At 45.6% G+C, this 21,943-nt stretch overlaps 1 protein-coding gene across 5 annotated transcripts in view; it reads right to left on the bottom strand.

The window, feature by feature from the left end:
- Nucleotides 1-21,943, bottom strand: part of LOC119970583 (isocitrate dehydrogenase [NADP], mitochondrial-like) — an 81,016-nt gene that overhangs the window by 34,043 nt on the left and 25,030 nt on the right. For 2 of the 5 annotated variants that reach the window (XM_038805424.1, XM_038805426.1), the window contains exons 3-4: nucleotides 15,536-15,701; nucleotides 1,250-1,410 (exon numbers count right to left, since the gene is read on the bottom strand). In XM_038805424.1, coding sequence (XP_038661352.1) covers nucleotides 1,250-1,410; nucleotides 15,536-15,701 — 327 coding nt within the window. Of the gene's footprint in view, nucleotides 1-1,249; nucleotides 1,411-10,728; nucleotides 10,757-10,890; nucleotides 10,951-11,253; nucleotides 11,275-15,535; nucleotides 15,702-21,943 lie in introns of those variants that run through there. The other 3 variants (XM_038805427.1, XM_038805429.1, XM_038805428.1) reach the window with 3 other exon arrangements.

The raw sequence follows: 21,943 nt of genomic DNA, 5'->3' as shown, positions 1-21,943 counted from the left end.
ATGAGTGACCATCAAAGAAGAAGAATGTTGATTTATAGAAGGTAGAGATATCAAGTGTAGTTTCAGCTATTGATACGTTAAAGGGTCTGGATGATTGTCACTTCTATTGGGTTGTAATAAAAATGTTTTTTTTTAAGAAAGTGGAAAGTTATCAATCAATGACTGTTATTTTAAAGCTTACCCATTCAATTATCACTAGATGATTCACTGGTTCTATACAGACTATAATGGATGGATACAGAATTGCCGTAGCTTGGTATGGGGGCTAGAGGGGCAATACGGGGTGTATGGGGGGGGAGATTCGGGGGTATGTGGAGGTGTGTGTGTGTGTGTGTGGGGAGGGTGATGGTCCCTTTCTCTCTACACACACTCACTCACTTCCTCTCCTCCCAATAAAAATTCCATCTTTCCTGGATCTGTTTCTCCCGAGACAGGCTGACTGAGCTGGGAATTTTGCCAACTCCCGCCACTCGCCTCAAGGATGAAAATCCAACCCGCAATGTTAAATTAAGCAATGCTCAAGTTAGCAATATTGTGTTAAAGCATTTGGTTTTCTGTTTACCGTGAGAAGTGGGACCCAACTTTCAGCTTCTGCCCACGTCCTCTCAGAAACCAACCATTTTGACTGAGAGCTTTTAATTCCATTTCCTTTCCATCGCGAAGGCTGCTTATTCCCACCTGCCCATCTCTACCTCTCTCTAAGCTGAAAGCACCTGCTCCTGAAACCATCTGTCCTTGTTTTTTCACTATCAATTATATCATTCCACTCCTGGTTAGACTCCCTTCCTTGAACTGTCTGCAATTTCCAGTGCACCAAACGTCTGCTGCTCATGTCCTTTTCCCACCTCAATCACCACTGCCTTTGTTGACCTTGGCCAGATTTTCACCACCAGCCAGTATTGGAAGTCAGGAAAGTTACTGACCCTGCAAACACTGGTTTCTCTCTCTCCACAGATGCATAGATTATTTCCAACATTTTCTGTTTTAATTTCAGAATTCAAAATATAACTGCCAATTTGCAGACAGTAAGGTCCCACAAATAATACAGCAGACCCTCAGTACTACGCTGACCTATCAGCCTTATTTTACCTTCTTGTTTATGAAACTGATTTGCATTTTAAACCACAGTGGCTATGCTCACGTAATGTCAACATGAATGCATTGCACTGGTTTAACTGTAAGTGGAACACTTGATCACCAACTGTAAAGCAATTTGTTTACAACAAATCTCCTCAAATAACAGCCTTACCTGATCTCCATATGCATGTCGTCCTATTGTAATCGGTTTCACCCAACCAGGAACAAGTCGTGGGATGTTTTTGCAAATAATTGGATCTCGAAAAACGGTACCACCTAAAATATTTCGGATAGTTCCATTTGGGCTTTTCCACATCTTTTTCAGTCCAAATTCTAAAAAAATTACCAATTGGGTTTTTGTCAATGTTCACATTGCAAGAAACTAGATCGAATATTCTGCTAAGTCTGTGCAAAGAGAACAACCATTATTGAAAATGTTACATCTCTGAGTTGCTGCAAAGAGAAACGGTATGAAGAAATGGAGGTTACAACAGACACTCTTATGCGTTATCTCTATACATATATACAACTCAGTCTCTTAGGTGGATGTCAGTTCCTTTTGGGTTGTATTTGATGTTCTGGAACCTGGGGCGAAATTCTCCGACCCCCCACAGGGTCGGAGAATCGGCTGGGGCCGGCATAAATCCCGCCCCCGCCGTGGCCGGAATTCTCCGCCACCCGGGAATTGCCCCGTGCAGATCAGCGTGCCCCCCCCGCGGCAATTCTCCGGCCCGCGCTGAGAGGCCATTCCCACCAACATCGTTTCAACCACCTCTGGTGGCGGCGGGATTGGCGGCGCGAGCGGGCCCCCGAGGTCCTGTGGGGGGGGGCGATCGGGCCAGTGCCGTGGGGGCACTCTTTTTCTTCCGCCGCCACGGCCTCCACCATGCGGAGGCAGAAGAGAACCCCCTACCGCGCATGTGCCGGTGGTGACATCAGCGGCCGCTGTCGCACTGGCGTATGCGCGAACCGGCGAACGCCTTTCGGCCTGCCCCGACGCCGGGCGTCAAAGGCCGTTGCCGCCGGTTTTGGTGCCAGTCGGCATGGCGCCAACCACTCCGGCGCGGGCCTAGCCCCTAAAGGTGCAGAGAATTCCGCACCTTTGGGGAGGCCCGACGCCGGAGTGGTTGGCGCCACTCCGCTACGTCGGGACCCTTCGCCCCGCCGGGTAGGGGAGAATCCCGGCCCTGGTTTCTCAAGACCTTGGAAGTGTCCTCTTTTCCTTCAGTAGGTGGTACTCCCTGGGAAGTTACTCCAATGTTTGTCTGTACAGGAATGTTCTCAGAAACCGAATTTGAACACGAGCCTGAATTTGGTCTCTGTTCAGAAGTATCGCTGTCTAGATTTTCCAATAGAAACACTTCGAGAAGTTTCAGTGATTTCACTTCGTGAAGATAGTTGCTGGTCAGTGTGATGTTGCCAAATTCTATTATCCCTCTGAACTGTGTATGATACTGGATTTGTCTTTGCTAGGATTACAGTAGGCACAAATTTCTCAATAGTAATCTATAATTTGGCTAGCACTCGCTCTCCTTTAGTGGATACTCACTCTTTAAAGCTTTGTTCCTCCTAGTAATCTGTGCTAGCTGTTGCCACTTGCCAATCTCTGAAGTATCAGGCAGTATCAAAAGATTAAAATGTGTTCTGAGTTTCTTTTTGAACAGCAGTATTGCTGGTGAACTCTGCATCATTGCGTGTGTGATGTTCTGGTAAGACATTAAGAATTTGTTCACTCTTCTTGTTAATGTACCTTGGTCCATTGATGCCCTGATGGAAGGATTAAGTGCCTGAACGAATCATTCTGCCAATCATTTGTTGCAGGGTGGTATGGACCTGACTTTATGTACTGTATACCATTTCCCTTTAAGTAGTCTTCGAACTCCTTAGAAGTGAACAGAGTACCATCATCACTTACTGCGGTGTACCAAATCTTGCAAATATTTTGTCTATCTTCTCATAAGACCATAAGATATAGGAGCAGAATTAGGCCATTTGGCCCATCGAATCTGCTCCGCCTTTCAATCATGGCTGATATGTTTCTCATTCTCATGCCTTCTCCCCATAACCCCTGATCCCCTTAGCCAGCTTGTCAGGCGGCATGGTGACACAGTTGTTAGCACTGTTGCTTCCCAGCTCCAGAGTTCCAGGTTCGATTTCCGGCTTTGGTCACTACCTGTGCAGGGTCTGCACTTTCTCCCATGTCTGCGTGGGTTTCCTCCCACGGTCCAGGGATATGCAGGTTGGGTGGATTGGCCATGCTAAATTAGTGTCCAAAAAAGGTTAGCTGGGGTTACGGGAATGGGGTCGAGGTGTGGGCTTAAGTAGGATGTTCTTTCCAAGGGCAGATGCAGACTCAATGGGCCGAATGGCCTCCATCTGCACTCTAAATTCTATGATTCTATGAATTAAGAACCGATCTATCTGTCTTGAAGACCCTCAGGAATTTGGCCTCCACAGCCTTCTGCAGCAATGAGTTCCACAGATTCACCATTCTCGCTGAAGAAATTCCTCCTCATCTCTGTTTTAAAGGATTGTCCCTTCAGTCTGAGCTTGTCTTCGGGTTCTAACTTTTCCTACCAGTGGAAATATCCTCTCCATGTCCACTCTATCCAGGCCTCGCAGTATCCTGTAAGTTTCAATAAAGATCCCCTCTCATCCTTCTAAACTCCATTGAGTACAGACCCAGTGTCCTCAACCGCATCTCATATGACAAGTCCTTAATTCCGAGGATCATTCTTATGAACTTTCTCTAGACCCACTCCAAGGCCAGCATATCCTTCCTTAGATACGGGGCCTAAAACTGCTCACACCAGCTTGTCGTCATCATAGATTTCATAATCACTATTTCCGACCATTGTGCATCCGCAATCACTGTGAACATGTAACCCTCCACTGGACCAGGGTAGTCTATGTGTATTCTCTGCCATGGCTGTATCGGCCATTTCCACAGATGTAATGGTTGGAGTGGTGAGTGTTTATTAGTTTTTGCACAGGACTGATATTGCCCCACTTTGCCCCACAATTTGAGTGTCTAATCCTGGCCACCAAAAATAACTGCATGCCAGTTCCCTCATCCTCACTACACCAGAAGGTTCCTCAGTCAGTTGTTCAAACTCTTTATTACGCAGGCATGGAGGAATAATCGCTTGGATTCTCCATAATAAAACTCCTTTCTGGACTGTCAACTCAAGTCTTCTTGTGATAAGGGGCTTGAGGTCTGGATGTTTACGATGTACGTGTGTCATCATCTCTTTTTGGACCACGTTCATCAGCTTCCCAATCACTGGAACAGTTCTTCTATCTCAGTGCCTATCTCTGAACTTGAGAGGAAGTCACAGGTATGTTTCCATGAGTGAGAAATACAGGATGTTGACAAAATATTCTTCAGGTTCTTACTTAAAGCTTGACAAAGTATCAGCATTTGTATGTTGCTCCGACTTGCGACATTGTATATCGTACGTGTGCTGATATCAAAGGCCACCTTTGTAACCTACAAGCTGCGAAAGGAATTCATTTCTACAGCCCAAAGATTGTTGTCAAGGTTCTATGTCCCGTCAAAAGAGCAAAATGGTGTTCATAAATTTTTGGTTGAAACCTTCTTACCCCGAAAATGATGTTCAAAGCCTCTTTTTCTAGCTGAGAGTAATTCACTTCTGCGCTAGGAAGAGTTAGTAAAGCAAATGCTATCGGTTGTTCCTCTCCTGAAGGCACTGTGTGTGAGACAACTGTACAAAGAACAAAGAAATGTACAGCACAGGACTTCGGCCCTCCGAGCCTGTGCCGATCATGCTGCCCGTCAAAATAAAATCTTCTCCACTTCCGGGGTCCGTATCCTCTATTCCCATCCTATTCATGTATTTGTCAAGATGCCCCTTAAACGTCCCTATCGTCCCTGCTTCCACCACCTCCTCCGGCAGCAAGTTCCAGGCACCCATTACACTCGGTGTGAAAAACGTACCTCGTACATCTTCTCTAAACCTTGCCTCTCGCACCTTAAACCTAGGGCCCCTAGTAATTGACCCCTTGACCCAGGGAAAAAGCCTCTGACTATCCACTCTGTCTATGCCCCTCATAATTTTGTAGACCTCTATCAGGTCACCCCTCAACCTCCTTTGTTCCAGTGAGAACAAACCAAGTTTCTTCAACCTCTCCTCATAGCTAATGCCCTCCATACCAGGCAACATCCTAGTAAATCTCTTCTGCACCCTCTCTAAAGCCTCCACATCCTTCTGATAGAGTGGTGACCAGAATTGAACACTATACTCCAAGTGTGGCCTAACTAAGGTTCTATACAGCTGCAACATGACTTGCCAATTTTTATACTCAATGCCCCGGCCAATGAAGGCAAGCATGCTGTATGCCTTCTTGGCTACCTTCTCCGCCTATGTTGCCCCTTTCAATGACCTGTGGACCTGTACACCAAGATCTCTCAACTGTCAATACTCTTCAGGGTTCTACCATTCACTGTATCTTCCCTACCTGTGTTAGACCTTCCAAAATGCATTACCTCACATTTGTCCAGATTAAACTCCATCTGCCATCTCACTGCCTAAGTCTCCAAACGATCTAAATCCTGCTGTATCCTCTGACAGCCCTCATCGCTATCCGCAATTCCACCAACCTTTGTGTCGTCCGCAAACTTACTAATCAGACCAGTTACATTTTCCTTCAAATCATTTATATATACTACGAACAGCAAAGATCCCAGCACTGATCCCTGCGGAACACCACTAGTCACAGCCCTCCAATCAGAAAGCACCCTTCCATTGCTACTCTCTGCTTTCTATGATCTAGCCAGTTCTGTATCCATCTTGCCAGCTCACCTCTGATACTGTGTGACTTCACCTTTTGTACCAGTCTGCCATGAGGGACTTACTGAAAAGCTTTACAGAGGCCTTACAAAGACCTTACTGAAGTCCATGTAGACACATCCACTGCCCTATCTGCATCATTCATCTTTTTGACCTCCTCGAAAAACTCTATCAAGTTAGTGAGACACAGGATTGAAAGCACTAGCAACAGCGCCGCTCCCAATAGCCCCGGGGAAATACTCAGGGAGTCCGGTAATAATAGCTTCATTGAGAATTTGGAGGCAGTTTCGCCAACACTTCGGGTTGGGGGCAGGGTCAAGGGAAATGCCGATTCAGGGGAACCACAGATTTGAGCCAGGGAGGTGGGATGGAAATTTTCGGAAATAGAACGGAATTAAGACACTCAGATTTGTTTCTTAGGGGTTAGTATGCAGGATTGAAGGAGGTGGAAGCAAAGTATAGGCTGGAGCAGGGGAAATGTTTAGATACATGCAGGTTCGAGATTTTGCCAGAAAGGAGATACAGAGCTTCGGACGACGATGAGCTGATTCTTTGAAAGATTAAAAGATGTGTGTGATCATTGCGTTGGGGGGGGGGGGGTTAATCAAGTTCATATGTTTTGGTCCTGTCCAAAGCTAGAGGGTTACTGGAAGGAGGTTTTTAGGGTAATTTCCAAAGTGGTGCATGCGAAACTGGACCCGGGCCCCCGGGAGGCCATATTCGGGGTGTCGGACCAGCCAGGGTTGAAAACGGGTGCGGAGGCAGATGTTGTAGCCTTCGCCTTGTTGATCGCCAGAAGGCAGATCCTGATGGGTTGGAGAGCAACCTCTCCACCCTGTTGCCTGGCGTGGCTGGGGGACTTGTTAGAATTCTTGACTCTTGAGAAGGTTAAGTTTGAACTGAGGGGAAGGATGGAGGGGTTCTACAATTCATGGGCATTATTCATTATGCACTTTCAAGAACTGGATAACATTGAACATTAGTTGGGACGTGTGAGTGGGAGGGTTGGGGGGATGGGGGCGGTGTGTTATAATGGCGACTATGGGTGATCCCTAATTCCTTTTTGTCATTTGTTTGTGTGAACATGCGGGCTAATGTTTGGGGTTTGGTGGGAGGATGGGATCGTTGTTATTGATATGGGGATTGACATATTTGTTACTGATTATTGTTTATTGTTGGTGGGTGTAAATTTGGGAGAAAATGTAAGAGAATGAAAAATATTTTTTAAAAAGTTAGGGAGACACGACCTCCCCTTCTCAAAACCGTGCAGCCTCTCGTTAATATGACCACTTGCTTCCAAACGGAACCTGGCTCGAAGAATTCTCTCCAGTAATTTCCCTACTACTGACATAAGGCTCATCGGCCTGAAGTTCCCTGGATTATCCTAGCCACCCGTCTTAAACAAAGGAACAACATTGGTTATTCTCCAGTCCTCCGGGACATCACCTGAAGACAGTGAGGGTCCAAAGGTTTCTGTGAAGGACTCAGCAATTTCCTCTCTAGCCTCCTTCAGTATTTTGGGGATAGTTCCCATCAGGCCCCGGAGAATTATCCACCTTAATATTTTTCAAGACGCCCAACGCCTCGTCTTTTTGGATCTCAATGTGACCCAGGATATCTACACACCCTTCTCCAGACGCAACATCCACCAATTCCTTCACTTTGGTGAATACTGATGCAAAGTATTCATTTAGTACCTCGCCCATTTCCTCTGGCTCCACACAAAGATTCCCGCTCCTGTCCTTCAGTGGACCAATCCTTTCCCTGGCCACCCTCTTGCTTTTTACATACGTGTAAAAAGCCCATTGTGCCAGCCCAATAGTGTGGCATCGCAAGCAAGTTGTAGCTTCAGCTTCAGACTGCACTGAACCAATAGCGTGGACTTCTTTAAGGCATCTTTTACCTCGTTATATGGACTTTTGCATCCTTCTGACTAGTGCTATACCGGTTTGGCACAGAGTGTGTTTAGCGGCTTCAATCGTGTTGCCAAATTGTTGCTAAACAGTTGATCAATCCTTTTTTTGAAAAATAAATTTAGAGTACCTAATTCATTTTTTCCAATTAAGGGGCAATTTACCGTGGCCAATCCACCTACCCTGCACATCTTTGGGCTGTGGGGGCGAAACCCAAGCAAACACGGGGAGAAGGTGCAAACTCCACATGGCCAGTGACCCAGAGCCAGGACCGAACCTGGGACCATGGTGCCGTGCTAACCACTGCATCACCATGCTGCCCACATAGTTGATCAATCCTACAAATTACCTCAGTGGTGTCACATTTTGAGGACGTGGTGTTTTGAAGATTTTGGTAATCTTTTTCACTCCATTTGCAAGTCATATTGATGACCGTGACTCAGATAATTTATGGATGTCTTGGAAAAGTCGCACTTTTCATTTTTAACTCTGAGATTATGGTTTTGTCAACATTTCAGAGCAATTTCCAGGTTTTTCAAGTGTTCTTGTTCACTTGAATCGGTGATGAGAATGTCATCTAAATAACATTACACCCCATTTAGCCCACTCCGAATCTGATGGATAGACCTCTGAAAAAGAGCAGGCACAGATGTTATTCCAAAAAGGAAGTCTTCTGTAACGTAACAGACCTTTGTGCGTAACGATTGTTAGTAGTGGCTGTGAGTCCTCAAACACCTTTTCATTCTTCACCAGAAGTTGGAGGTCATTCTTTGATCCCACTAGTTGATTCACTGCTCCCCAGTTGGGTTTAATTTTTGCCAGCTACGCTCCACCAAATACGGCAGGAAAGTTTCCAAGGACAACATGAAGAGGCAACTCCACTGCTTGTCCATTTACTTCTACTTTTACCATAATGTATCCCTTTAATGTCCGTGTGGAGTTTGCAAATTCTTCTGTGTAAGTCCTAAGGATCACAATTGATGGTTTAAAAGACCATATTTTGAAACTTCTGATCATAAATTCTCAGGTATCAAGAATACAGCTGCCATTCTACCCACTTCCATTCTAATTCACATCAAATTTTGGAAATGCCCAGAAACTGTATCGACCCACACTGACAAAATGCCTAGTTTCAACTCCTGAAGGTATTCCGAGTACATAGTCACCCGAGGGATTTTGAACTTTGTCTACTAACTTATAATGTGGAGATACCGGCGTTGGACTGGGGTGAGCACAGTAAGAAGTCTTACAACACCAGTTTAAAGTCCAACAGGTTTGTTTCAAACACTAGCTTTCGGAGCACTGCTCCTTCCTCAGGTGAATGAAGAGGTATGTTCCAGAAACATATGTATAGACAAATTCAAAGATGCCAGACAATGCTTAGAATGCGAGCATTTGCAGGTAATTAAATCTTTACAGATCCAGAGATAGGGGTAACCCCAGGTTAAAGAGGTGTGAATTGTCTCAAGCCAGGACAGTTGGTAGGATTTCGCAAGCCCAGGTCAGATGGTGGGGGATGAATGTAATGCAACATGAATCCCAGGTCCTGGTTGAGGCTGCACTCATGTGTGCGGAACTTGGCTATAAGTTTCTGCTCGGCGATTCTGCGTTGTCGCGCATCCTGAAGGCTGCCTTGGAGAACGCTTACCTGGAGATCAGAGGCTGAATGCCCTTGACTGCTGAAATGTTCCCCGACTGGAAGGGAACATTCCTGCCTGGCGATTGTCGCGCGATGTCCGTTCATTCATTAAGATAGGATAGATGCGGGCAGGTTGTTTCCACTGGCGGGCGACAGCAGAACTAGGGGACATAGTCCTAAATCTACTTCCCCTTATTTTGAGGCTGAGTTTAGGAGGAACTTCTTCACCCAAAGGGTTGTGAATCTATGGAATTCCTTGCCCAGTGAAGCAGTTGAGGCTCCTTCATTACATGTTTTTAAGGTAAAGATAGATAGTTGTTTGAAGAATAAAGGGATTAAGGGTTATGGTGTTCGGGCCGGAAAGTGGAGCTGAGTCCACAAAAGATCAGCCATGATCTAATTGAATGGCGGAGCAGGCTCGAGGGGCCAGATGGCCTACTCCTGCTCCTAGTTCTTATGTTCTTATGTTATTCGTTGTCGCAGCGTCTGCATGGTTTCGCCAATGTACCACGCTTCGGGACATCCTTTCCTGCAGCGTATGAGGTAGACAACATTGGCCGAGTCGAACGAGTTGTCGCGGGACGTGCACGGTCCCTGCAGCCCAGACTCACCCACTTCAACAGCAAGCACGTTTTTCGAACTGTAGTTCTTCTTACTCATGGCTGTGTTCCGTAATTATTATGTTTTTTTTAAAATCTTCAGCATCGGCGGCTTTTCTACGCCTGATGTACGAGTCCAATCCAGAAAATCCTTTCTCTACTCTCGACATCGCCTTCCCTTTAATTTAGTTTTTTTGCCTCAATCTTCATCGCCAGTTTTCTCATTTGTTACATTTTGAGTTGCCACACAGACTTGGATTTCTTACAAACACGATGGGAGGGTTTATCAGATGTGACTCATATATGATGGAGAACAATCGAAGATGGAGAACTGAAGCACGCACAAAACACTCTGATGTCACTGCAGATCACGTGACGGTGCCACAGCAGGGTTGCATTCTCTGATACATCAGGAAAAAACAGTCAAACATTCACAGGTGGGAGATTCCCTGCTCCTGAATTTCAGTCAAGACGTTCATATTCATAGCAGTGAATCATATTCATTCTTTAACACAAGTTCACCAGCACCACCAGGTGGCAGTTTGATTTAACAAAAATTAAGATCACAGTGAGAGGATGCTGGTCTTACAGCGCAAAATGGAAGAACAGATATCTTTAAACCACTTTAAAGCAGCAAAGCTGCTATCAATCTTTTTTCAATGAGGACGTCAATGTCTGGCATTTCTTACCAACTTCAGATGAAGTGACTCGTCCTCCCTGTGTACATTGAACAGTGATAGCAACAGGCATTCATAAATCGGATCACGTTATGCAAAGCCAGTAAAAAAACTGAATAACCAATTTAAAATAATTTTGTTCTGAAGTAAAACTGATCACATTATAGCACTCACAAATAGATTCTTAGGGCAGGATTTTCTAGCCCTTCCCACTGGCATGATTGTCTAATCCTGCCGAAGGCGCCCCCCGACCCAGGTTTCCCCAGAGGTGCCATGGACGAGCCACTCAAAATGGTGCAGACTTCAGTGGGACCTGGAAGATCAAACGGGTGGCCAAGAGACAGCCGGCTCCGCCGCCGGAAAATACACCGTGACGTGGTGGTGGTGGGGGGGCATGGAATTGCTCCCCCCCCCCACCGTAATATTTTAATAATCCTCTTTCCTCAGTGCTAATCACATCGCAAACTGTGAAAAATGCTTGGAGATGTCTGTTACTTTGCTGCCAAATTAAATTTAAACATCACAGAGACACAATACCTAATCCAAGTGATATTCCACCCACAACCAGAGCTGTGAGAGCAGATGAACCATGTTACAATCAGCTTAACCTAATTATTTCTTTTAAATCTTGTCTTCACAAATCGGCTGCTCTAATTCTTCCTGGCTCCAACTGTTATCTTTACAGTCTCTCAACATTTGAGTTTTTGTTCTGTCATTGCTCATCTGCCCCTAGTTTTATCCCACTGATTAGCCTCTTGAACCAACCTCTGTTTTATTATCTGTTTAAATTGCTCTAGAAGGAAGATATTTTGGCACTAAACAAATCACAATGTATCTAAAGTATTTTTATTGAAACTTACACTTCTGCCCACATTCCTACTTAGTTCAACTAGTCATAGAACCATAGAAAGCTAACAGCACAGAAAGAAAGAGTTCACTTGGCCCATCATGTCTGTGCTGGCTGATAAACAACCCACCCAACCTAATCCCACTTTCCAGCATTTTGGGCTGGATTCTCCCAGCCCTGGGCCGGGCCGGAGAATCCCTGCAAATGGGCCACGCCGCCCCGATGCCGGCACGCGATTCCCCACTATGGAGAATCGGCACCATTGGTACCGGCGCGGTTGGCGCGGCACCGGTCGCGAGCCGCTCTACGCGGCTGGCCCGCCGATTCGCCGGCCCGGATGGGCAATGCAGCCGTAAGAAAAGAGCCGAGTCCCGCCTGCGCTGTTCTAACGTGCTCTGGGCCGACAGGACCTCGGCGCGCAAGTGTCAGGTGGTGGCCTTTGGGGGGGGGGGGGGGGGGGGGGGGCTCCGCTGTGGCCTAGCCCGCAATCGGGGTCCACCGGCTGGGGGCCTCCTTTCCTACATGCCGGCCCCTGTAGTCCTGCGTCATGTGGCGTCGGGGCCGGCGTGTTGAAGGAGGCCACTGTGCATGCGCGCGTTGGCACCAGCGCCATTGCGCATGTCCTCGTTGGCATTGGTGCAACTGCGCATGCGCGGATCCCGCAGCGCACAGTTCACGCCGGGATCTGCAGCTGGAGCAGCGCAAACCGCTCCAGCGCCGTGCTGGCCCCCTGTAGGAGCCAGAATTAGTTGTGGGAGCGGCCCATTTACGCCGTCGTAAAACGTGACGGCGTTTATGACGGCGTGGACACTCTGCCGCGGGATTGGAGAATCCCACATTTGGTCTGTAGCTCTGTAAGTTCCGGCAGTTCAGGTACATATCCAGGCACTATTTAAATTAATTGAGGGTTTCTGCCTCTAATAATCTTTCAGACTGAGTTCAAGACCCCCACAGCCCTGTGAGTGAAAAAGGCTTTCCTCATTTCCCCTCTAATCTTTCTATCAGTCACTTTAAATCTATGCCCCCTAGTCACTGATGTCTCCGCTATACTGAATAGGTCCTTCACATCCACTTTATCTAGGTCCCTGGCAATTTTGTGCATCTCAATCAAATCTCCCCTCAGCCTCCCCTGTTTTTGGAGAACAACCCCAGGCTACCCAATTGTTCCGCGTAGTTGCAATTGTCCAGTCCTGGCAACACCCTCAGAAATCTCCTCTGCATCCTCTCTAATCCAGTTACATTCTTTCTGTAATGAGATGACCAGAACTGCACAGTGCTCAGGTTGTGGCCTAACTAATATGTTACATTGTTCCAGCACAACCTACCTGCCCTTATATTCTATGCGTCAGTTATTAAAGGAAAGGATTCCATATGCCTTCTTTGTCCCCTTATCAACCTATTCTGCTGTCCCCGGAATCCTGGATTAACGACATGGCCGGGTTCATCAAACTGGAGAGGGTCAAGTTTGCCCTGAGGGGGTCGGTGCTGGGGTTCTTCCGGCGGTGGCAGCCTTTTCTTGATTTCCTGGCGGAGTGTTAGGCGTTGGTCAATCTCAGCAGCAACCGGGGGGGGGGGGGTGTGTGATTATTGGTCTGTTAAGGGGGTTTGTTTTTACAACTATATATTTGTTATTTTCCTTTTTGTTATTAATTTGGGGGGGGGCTTTTCTTTCTGTTTTTTCTAATGCCTTGTTTATTTTATTGTTGGGAGAAAATTTGTTGTTGAAAAATTTGAAATAAACATTATTTTTTTTTTAAAAAACTATTCTGCTGTCTTTAGGGATCTGTGGACATTCACTCCGAAGTTCTCTCACTTCTCCACAACTCTCAGTATCATCCAATTTATTGTGTGATCCTTTGCCTTGTTTGACCTCTAGGTTGAATTCCGTTTACCACTTTCTGTTCACCTTTAGTGTTCACCAACACATTGATATCTTCCAGCAGTCCACAGCTATCTTCCTCGCGATTAACCATGTGGCCAATTTTTGTATCTGCAAACTACTTCATCATTCCCCCTACACTTATGTCCAAATCATTAATATATAACACACAAAAAAAGCTCTAGTAATGAACCATGTGGAAATCCACTGGAAACAGCCTTCCAGTCACAAAAACATCTCTCTACAATGACCCTTTGTTTTCTGCCAATAAGCTAGTTCTGTATCCAGCTTGCGACTCTCCAGTGACAATACTACTATGCCTCCCCTTATCTACTCTCAAGAGTGCTGATCTCCTCAATACTTCCTTTGCCCGTGTTTATTACATCCAATACTTCACACTCCTCCTCCGTAAACACAACGTTTTCATTGTTCCCCTCATTTGTGAAGACAGACACAAAGTATTCATTAAGAACTATACCCACATCCTCCACCTCCACACATAGATTACCTTTTGGTCTTTTATGGGCCGTAGTCTTTGCTTAGTTATCATCTTACTTTTTTTATTCATTCATGGTGTTTGTGTCGCTGGCTAGCATTTAATGCCCACCCCAAATTGCTCCAGACAAGGTGGTGGTGAACTGCCTTCTTGAACTGCTACAGTCCATTTGGTACAGGTACACCCACAGTGCTATTTAGGGAGGAAGTTCCAAGATTTTGAGCCAAAGTATTGATAAATCATTTTTAGTCAAAATGGCAATTTGCCTCAGAAATTGTTTTTGACCAGCACAGACGCGATGCCAAAGGGCCGTTACTGTCCTGATACCTCTATGACTCTTTAACTGAAGTAAACACTCAGTACGAAAATTGAAAAAGATCCTGATTTCAGCAAAATAATATGGGCACACATAGATCTCACGCTCCCGTCCTTTCATGAAGGCCTGACTCTTACTGGGTTTGGTTCTACAAGCACCAGCTGTCCTCTGGGACATCACCCACGTGCTCATCGTGTGTGAGCGAATGCCGACAAGCTACTTCCCCTTAAGGATGTCAATATTAAGTATGAATTCTCCCCCCATCACAAATGCAAATTCCAGCAGTGTTCATTGGATAGAGATGAGGAGTAGGTACCCTGATTAATTTTGATTTCCCTGATCCACAAATGAGGAGGTCCATCAAAGAGCTCCAACTACTGTCCCACCCAGATCAGCTTAAACACAGAATGTTAACAGACTTTCCTCAGCTGCATGCTTCAGGTTTAGCTGAGATGCCAATTTCAGATTCTGCTTGTAACTGGAGTCAAAGATTTCTTACACCTTCCATATAACGCAAAAGTAAAAATCCTTTGTCAAATCAATTCAAACTAGATCACAGAAAAAAAATGCATGTTCCGCATGATGTTTTAGTCCCCTCTTTGCCCAGCAACTGTTCAGAGAGACAGAGCTCACTGCTGCATAATATAAATACCAATCTTTTTATTACTGCATACAATTTGAAACCAGTTTCGACAACGAATTGTGCAAAAGCAAACTAGCTGGTTATACCATCAGTTACTGCGCCAAGAGTCACTTCTATGTTTGCACATGAACATTCCCCTTCATGGGCAGCACGATAGCACAGTGGTTAGCACTGTCGCTTCATAGCGTCAGGGACTGGGTTCAATTCCCGGCTTGGGTCATTGCGTGGAGTCTGCACGTTCTCCCCTTGTCTGTCTGGGTTTCGTCCGTATGTTCCAGTTTCCTCCCACAAGTCCCGAAAGACGGGCTTGTTCGATGAATGGGACATTCTGAATTCTCCCTCAGTGTGCCCGAACAGTGTGGCAACTAGGGGATTTTCACAGAAACTTCATTGCAGTATTAATGTAAGTCTACTTGTGACACTAATAAAGATTATTTATGAGATGAAAACATGTACAACAGGATACCTATGCCTGGAAAGACAAGTACAGGTTTCCACACACACAGCTCATTCTTACCAATTTCACACAAATGGAGAAATGAGCTTCGGCATTAGAAGCAGAAAGATTGAATTTGCTTCTTTGAATTTTGACAGTATTTGGCGGGTTATCAATTCTTGAATCTGCCTCAATCATTTACCTTTGACACGGTCTTCATCTGGTGTAATGGTGGCACATTTCACTGCAACTCCATACTTTTGTGTTGCCAGTGCAGATTCAATGGTCACTCGGTCAGCTGTCCTATCTCGATTTGGGAGACCAAGGTCATAATGTTTCAATTCCACATCCACATTGGGCAGAATAAGCTGCAAAGTAAAAACAGATCAACATCAGTACACTGCGAAAAGAGACATGTCCACAAGCCACATTGGCTCTTGGGTACACCTTGGGAAAATGCATAGAACTCATTTTCAAAGAACGCCAGTATTCTGGCACACAAGAATGTGTACATTTTATTATATTGTCTGCAATATAAAATAGATATTGGTCACGAGTGAACGGGAAAAATAGAGAGTTCTGTTCTGGGCGCATTTAGTGGGTGTTTCTCGGCGCCTGCAGCTCGGAGAACGATCCCGCTGTCAAACAGGACCCTTATTTTGGCCTCGGCGAAGAAAGCCCTGCCGAAGCCACCCTTAGGAAGAGTTTGGGGTGCCATTTTTAATGCCGCCACAATCTCTTGATGCTCCTCGGACTGCGGGGGCTCCAGATCCGCCCTTCCCAACCTACCTGTTAGGTGGCCCTTGAGATCCCCTCACCCCACCTCATAAGGGTAGGGCATCCTGGGCCCGATCGATGGCATGGGCAACATGGCATTCGGGCACCTTGATACTGCCAACCTGGGGCCCTGGCAATGTTCTGCCAGCATTGCAGTGCCACCCAGGCAGTGCTAGGGTGCCCTGGACGCAGTGCCAAGGTGCCAGACTAGCAGTGCCAAGGTGTCCGGCTGGCAGCGGGAATGCCAGGTTATCACCCTTACCAGAGCCTGACCACAGCAAGGGCAAGATCCAGATCATGATGTTTTACGTGATTGGGTGTTCTGAGTGGCCCAAATCTTGTGAGTGGCCTCGCTTGTTATTTAATGGCCTCGTTGCGTCACCAAATCCGATGCGACGAGACCGCTCGATCGCGCCACAACATGAAAATGGCATCTTCTATCTGCACCTCTGAAGAAACTGCATCATTATTTGGGAGTGGTGTTATGGTGGTGTCACTGGATTGGTAATCTAGAGGCCAAAGGTAATACCTGTGGAAATGGATTCAAATCCCTCCACAGGAGTTGTGGAATTTAAATTTAATTAATATATCTGGACAATAAAAGCTAGGTGAAATTTCCCCCCCAAAAATGATAAAGGTTAGGGACTGGTTTAGTACAGGGCTAAATCCCTGGCTTTGAAAGCAGACCAAGGCAGGCCAACAGCAAGGTTCAATTCCCACACCAGCCTCCCCAAACAGGCGCCGGAATGTGGCAACTAGGGGCTTTTCACAGTAACTTCATTTGAAGCCTACTTGTGACAATAAGCGATTTTCATTCATTTCATTTTCATTAAAATGCCAGGTTCAGTCACAAAACGGTTTCTTTCTCCCGAGAGATTCCCAATGAGATCTTCCCACAATTGGTCACTTTTTTGAAAGAAGACATGTTTTACGCTAGCATTGAGGAGCGGGGCCTAAAGACCCCCTCAATAAATGATCGCCAGCATGAACTCCCCCCGCATTCCGCAAAGGGTCGCTGGCATCAACACCCTTGCCTCCCACCTGGCCCGCAAAGGATTGCTGGCATCAGGGTCCTCCAATGGATCGCCCCATAAGCTCTACTCCTGGCCCCACCTGCTTCAGGCCCCACCACTTGGCAGTGCCAATGTAGCGCTGCCAGGGTGCCAGATGTCTCTGACCACCTGGGGGCTACAATGGCCTCCACGCACCCCAGCGTGGTCATCACGTCTGGTCTCCATATATGGAGACTGGCAGTGATATGGCAGTGATATGCCAACAGGTGGGAACATTGCACTTCCCTGGAATATTCGGCGTTAAACCAACGTCCACTTAGGAAGGAAATCTGCCGTCCTTACCTGGTCCGGCCTACGCATGACTCCAAATCCACAGCAACATGATTGACACCTAACTGCCCTCTGAAATGACCCAGCACCCCACTCAGTTCAAGGACAATTAGGGATGGGCAACAATTGCTGGCTTTGCCAGTACTGGCCACAGGTAACAAAACATTTTATAAAGATCATCTGTGGCATCAGATATCGAGTTATGTAACCAGTTGGACCGAGTCAGGCTGTTTACAAGGAACAGGGCAGATTGATGACCTAGAGGTTAGACACAATAGTGGAGCTATAGATGCTGATTAAGTTATACATCAGCAAAACATTAGCATCTATGAGATGTGACATTATCATAAATGTAAGAACTTCAAGGGTTAATGTAATGTATAAATCAACCACTAGAGGGAGCTAGGTATCCAAGTATATAAGACATTGATGCTAAGCCTTGTGGGTGAGAGGTTGAGGAGAAAGCTAGAGAACAGACTGAAGGAAAGATAGTATGAGTAAGAGCAGATCATAGTTAATATAATAGTATAGAGATTAGTAGTAGATGAGTGTAGATTACATGTTTATTATCAACTGTGAATTATATAGAAGCAAGTGTCAAATCCAAATAAGTAGTGTTAATAAATTTATAGCTTTGTTCAATTTAAAGCTATTTATGGTCTTTGTGAACACTACGCCAATCATCCTAAAATTAGCAACACAAAGAACATCACATGAGAGATTGGAACAATGTGGAAACAAGCTGTACATCAGCACCTTATGCTCTAGTTTGCACCATTGTGAATGCTTAAATTATCTCAGATTTAAGGGACTTGTGCTTAAACACATTAAAAAGGTGGATGTTCCCTTGCCGTTATTTCTGGCTGGAGAAATATTGTGCCATCCACATAAATCATCATATCACAAAGCCTCATCAACGACTGCTTCATTTAAAACCACACTGCTATTAAATCGTGCAAGAAATATATTCTAAAAGGAGCACTTTAACCCCATCTAAACTGACACTGTCGAATGTTTACATACTGTACTCCTACTGCTTCTATGTATTATTCAATCTGTAAATCATTCCATTAAGTTGAGCCTGTATGCATTAGATTGCATTTCCTAGGAAACATGAATTTGGTGGGTGTTCCATCTCACCTGCAATGCACTATTATTAATTCTAGACTTGCATCTCCATATGGGAGCACAGATTTCCAAACTCAGAAGAATGTCTACTTTTGGAAACTGTTTTTGTTTCTCACTTGCCAAGAACACAGAAATATTGGAAGAAAGTTTGAAGTGAATATGTTCCATCCCATTTCACTCAGTTCCCTATCTGAAACTCTTGGGCAGAATCATTTCAATGTCGTCCCATGGTGACGCAACACCAGAATGGGAGTTCCATCTGACCAGTACCTCACAAATCATAAGACCATAACACATAGGAGCAGAATTAGGCCACTCGGCCCATCAAGTCTGCTCCGCCATTCAATCATGGCTGATATTTTTCTCATCCCCATAACCTCTGATCCACTTATTAATCATGAACCTCTGATCCACTTATTAATCATGAACCTATCTATATCTGCCTTAAAGACTCTCAGTGATTTGGCCTCCACAGCCTTATGCCCACCCTCTGGCTGAAAAAATTCCTCCTCATCTCGGTTTTAAAGGATTATCTCACAAGTCTGAGGTAGTGCCCTCGGGTTCTAGTTTTTCCTGTTGGGGCTGGTTTAGCAAAGTGGGCTAAGACAGCTGGCTTGTCATGCAGAACAAGACCAGCAGCGTGGGTACAATTCCCGTTACAGCCTCCCCGAACAGGTGCCGGAATGTGGTGACTAGGGACTTTTCACAGTAACTTCATTGAAGCCTACTTGTGACAATAAGCGGTTATTATTAATTATTATTAGTGGAAACATCCTCTTCACATCTACTCTATCCAGGCCTCGGCCTTGTAGTATCCTGTAAGTTTCAATAAGAACCACCCTCATCCTTCTAAACTCCAAAGAGTACAGACCCAAAGTTCTCAACTGCTTCTCATATGACAAGCTCTTCATTCCAGGGATCATTCTAGTGAGCCTCCTCTGGACCCTTTCCAAGGCCCGCACATCCTTCCTTAGATACGGTGCCCACAACTGCTCACAATACTCCAAATGGTGTCTGACCAGAGCCTTGTACAGCCTCAGAAGTACATTCCTGGTCTTGTATTCTAGTCCTCTCGACATGAATTCTAACATTGCATTTGCCTTCCTAACCGCCAACTAAATCTGCACGTTAACCTTAAGAGAATCTTGAACAAGGCCTATTGCTGTTGAGTAAAATTAGAAGTTATATTTCTCCAGATAAATGCAGCAAAGGAGAATAATTAAGAATAACAACTCCAAACTTGCTAAATCATTTACATTTTAAATTATTTCATTTTGAGATAATTTGGCAAAAGTTTATTTTTTTCTCCAAGAAATGAAGATTTATTCTGATGGTGTGGAAACAGCTGATGCCTCATGTTATACATCACCTGGGCCTGAAAATGCAGGAAACAGATTACAAGATGCGTGGACAGTATCCTGATGATTAGCTGAGGCACAGTAGGGGAACCGAAGGAGCAGGCTTCCTTCTCCTGCCTCACAAGATAATCCAAATGGGCTTCAGGCGTATAGAAAATACAATAATAATCAGCAATTGAACACATGCTTCATGTTAGAGTTGTCACAGCTCACTATTCAAACTTCTTTTATTTGGTTTCTATCTTTCTCAGAACACTGAGACCGTGGTCAAGATTCAACATTATTGCAATTGTAGCGCTTCCTCAATCACTTTTATCATCCTGTGTGTGGCCTTTTTACATTGATGGGCAGACAATACCAATGCCACCGCCGCCACCACCACACCTTGGCCATGTAATCCATTCCAGTAGCATTGCCTCACAGGGCTCCTTTCATAGAGGTACCCAATGCAACCATCGCATCTCCAGTATTAGCTTCTCCATCCATATTGACACAGTCACCTTGAGTTACCCCAATGCTTCCATCTTTGGTCCCCCTACTTGTCTAGATTTATGTCCCGCAGGGATACTGTCTGAAAATATAGGATTGGACTTTCACATATAGATAACAACAGGAGTTGGCCACTATGTTTGATCATAGCTGATCTGTATCTCAACTCCATTTATCCGCCTGCTCTATGCCTCTTGGTAACAGTTACAAAACAAAAAGCTATCAATCTCAGTGGACATTTCCAACTGACCCAGCAGCCTTCATAAGGCAAGAGTTCCAGACTTCCACTACCCTGCTCAAGAAAAAGTGCTTCCTGATTTCACTCGTAAATGTCTGAGTCATCTCAGCTCACCGGAACTCTATTTAAGATAGAACATAGAACAGCACAGCACAGAACAGGCCCTTCGGCCCTCGATGTTGTGACTATAGGAAGTTCATGATTGTGCACGAGCAATGGGAGAGATCACATCCTGAGCGAGACGCAGCCAGAGTGAATGTGGGTATTGGGAATTTGGGGCACAGTGGGGAACCGAAGGAGCAGGCTGCCTTGGGAATTTGGGGCACAGTGGGGAACCGAAGGAGCAGGCTGCCTTGGGAATTTGGGGCACAGTGGGAATTTGGGGCACAGTGGAAATTTGGGGCACAGTGGAAATTTGGGGCACAGTGGAAATTTGGGGCACAGTGGGAAACCGAAGGAGCAGGCTGCCTTGGGAATTTGGGACACAGTGGGGAACCGAAGGAGCAGGCTGCCGTGGGAATTTGGGGCACAGTGGGGAACCGAAGGAGCAGGCTGCCGTGGGAATTTGGGGCACAGTGGGGAACCGAAGGAGCAGGCTGCCTTGGGAATTTGGGGCACAGTAGGGAACCGAAGGAGCAGGCTGCCTTGGGAATTTGGGGCACAGTGGGAATTTGGGGCACAGTGGGAATTTGGGGCAGAGGAGAACGTGGTGCTCTTTGCTTTCTAACCTTTTCACTCTTTAGAGACAGCTGCAGCAGTAGAGACTATAAGGGAGAGAGCTGATTAGTAAGTAGTGGGTAAATTTGGGTAAGTATTTACTACTTATAGTTTGTAATGGCTTGATGTGGTTTATAGTTTGTAAGGGCTATATTCTGTCATTACGAGAACCAGGAAAGAAGCTAATTGTGTAGGCCACAAATGAGTCCTAACCAAGTTATTAAAAGAAAACTTGGTTTGTTACAATGTACTAGTATTGATAATATATGTCAGATCCCAGCCGGGCCTGTCTCCTCGGTACCACAGCTGGCTGACTTTATACAGAACTTAACCATGGATGATTTAGGGATCCCCATCCCCTTAGCAGGGAGCTCGTATTTGGCGAGATTCATTGTTCCAAACCCGTAGGTCTCGTGCAGGTTATAACAGATCCCTAAAGTAATTGATATTATCTGATATTAAGCATCTTCTAAAGGTTTAACTTAAAAGGGTTAGTAATGCATGCGAGCTCAAAGCTGTGTACTCCTCATGCTCCATGTGGGAAGCCGGGAACATTTCCA

This window comes from Scyliorhinus canicula, chromosome 8 (genome assembly GCF_902713615.1).
Source record: "Scyliorhinus canicula chromosome 8, sScyCan1.1, whole genome shotgun sequence".
Classification (NCBI taxonomy): domain Eukaryota; kingdom Metazoa; phylum Chordata; class Chondrichthyes; order Carcharhiniformes; family Scyliorhinidae; genus Scyliorhinus; species Scyliorhinus canicula.
The sequence above is the reverse complement of the archived record's forward strand: the minus strand, read 5'-3'. Positions and strand labels throughout refer to the sequence as shown.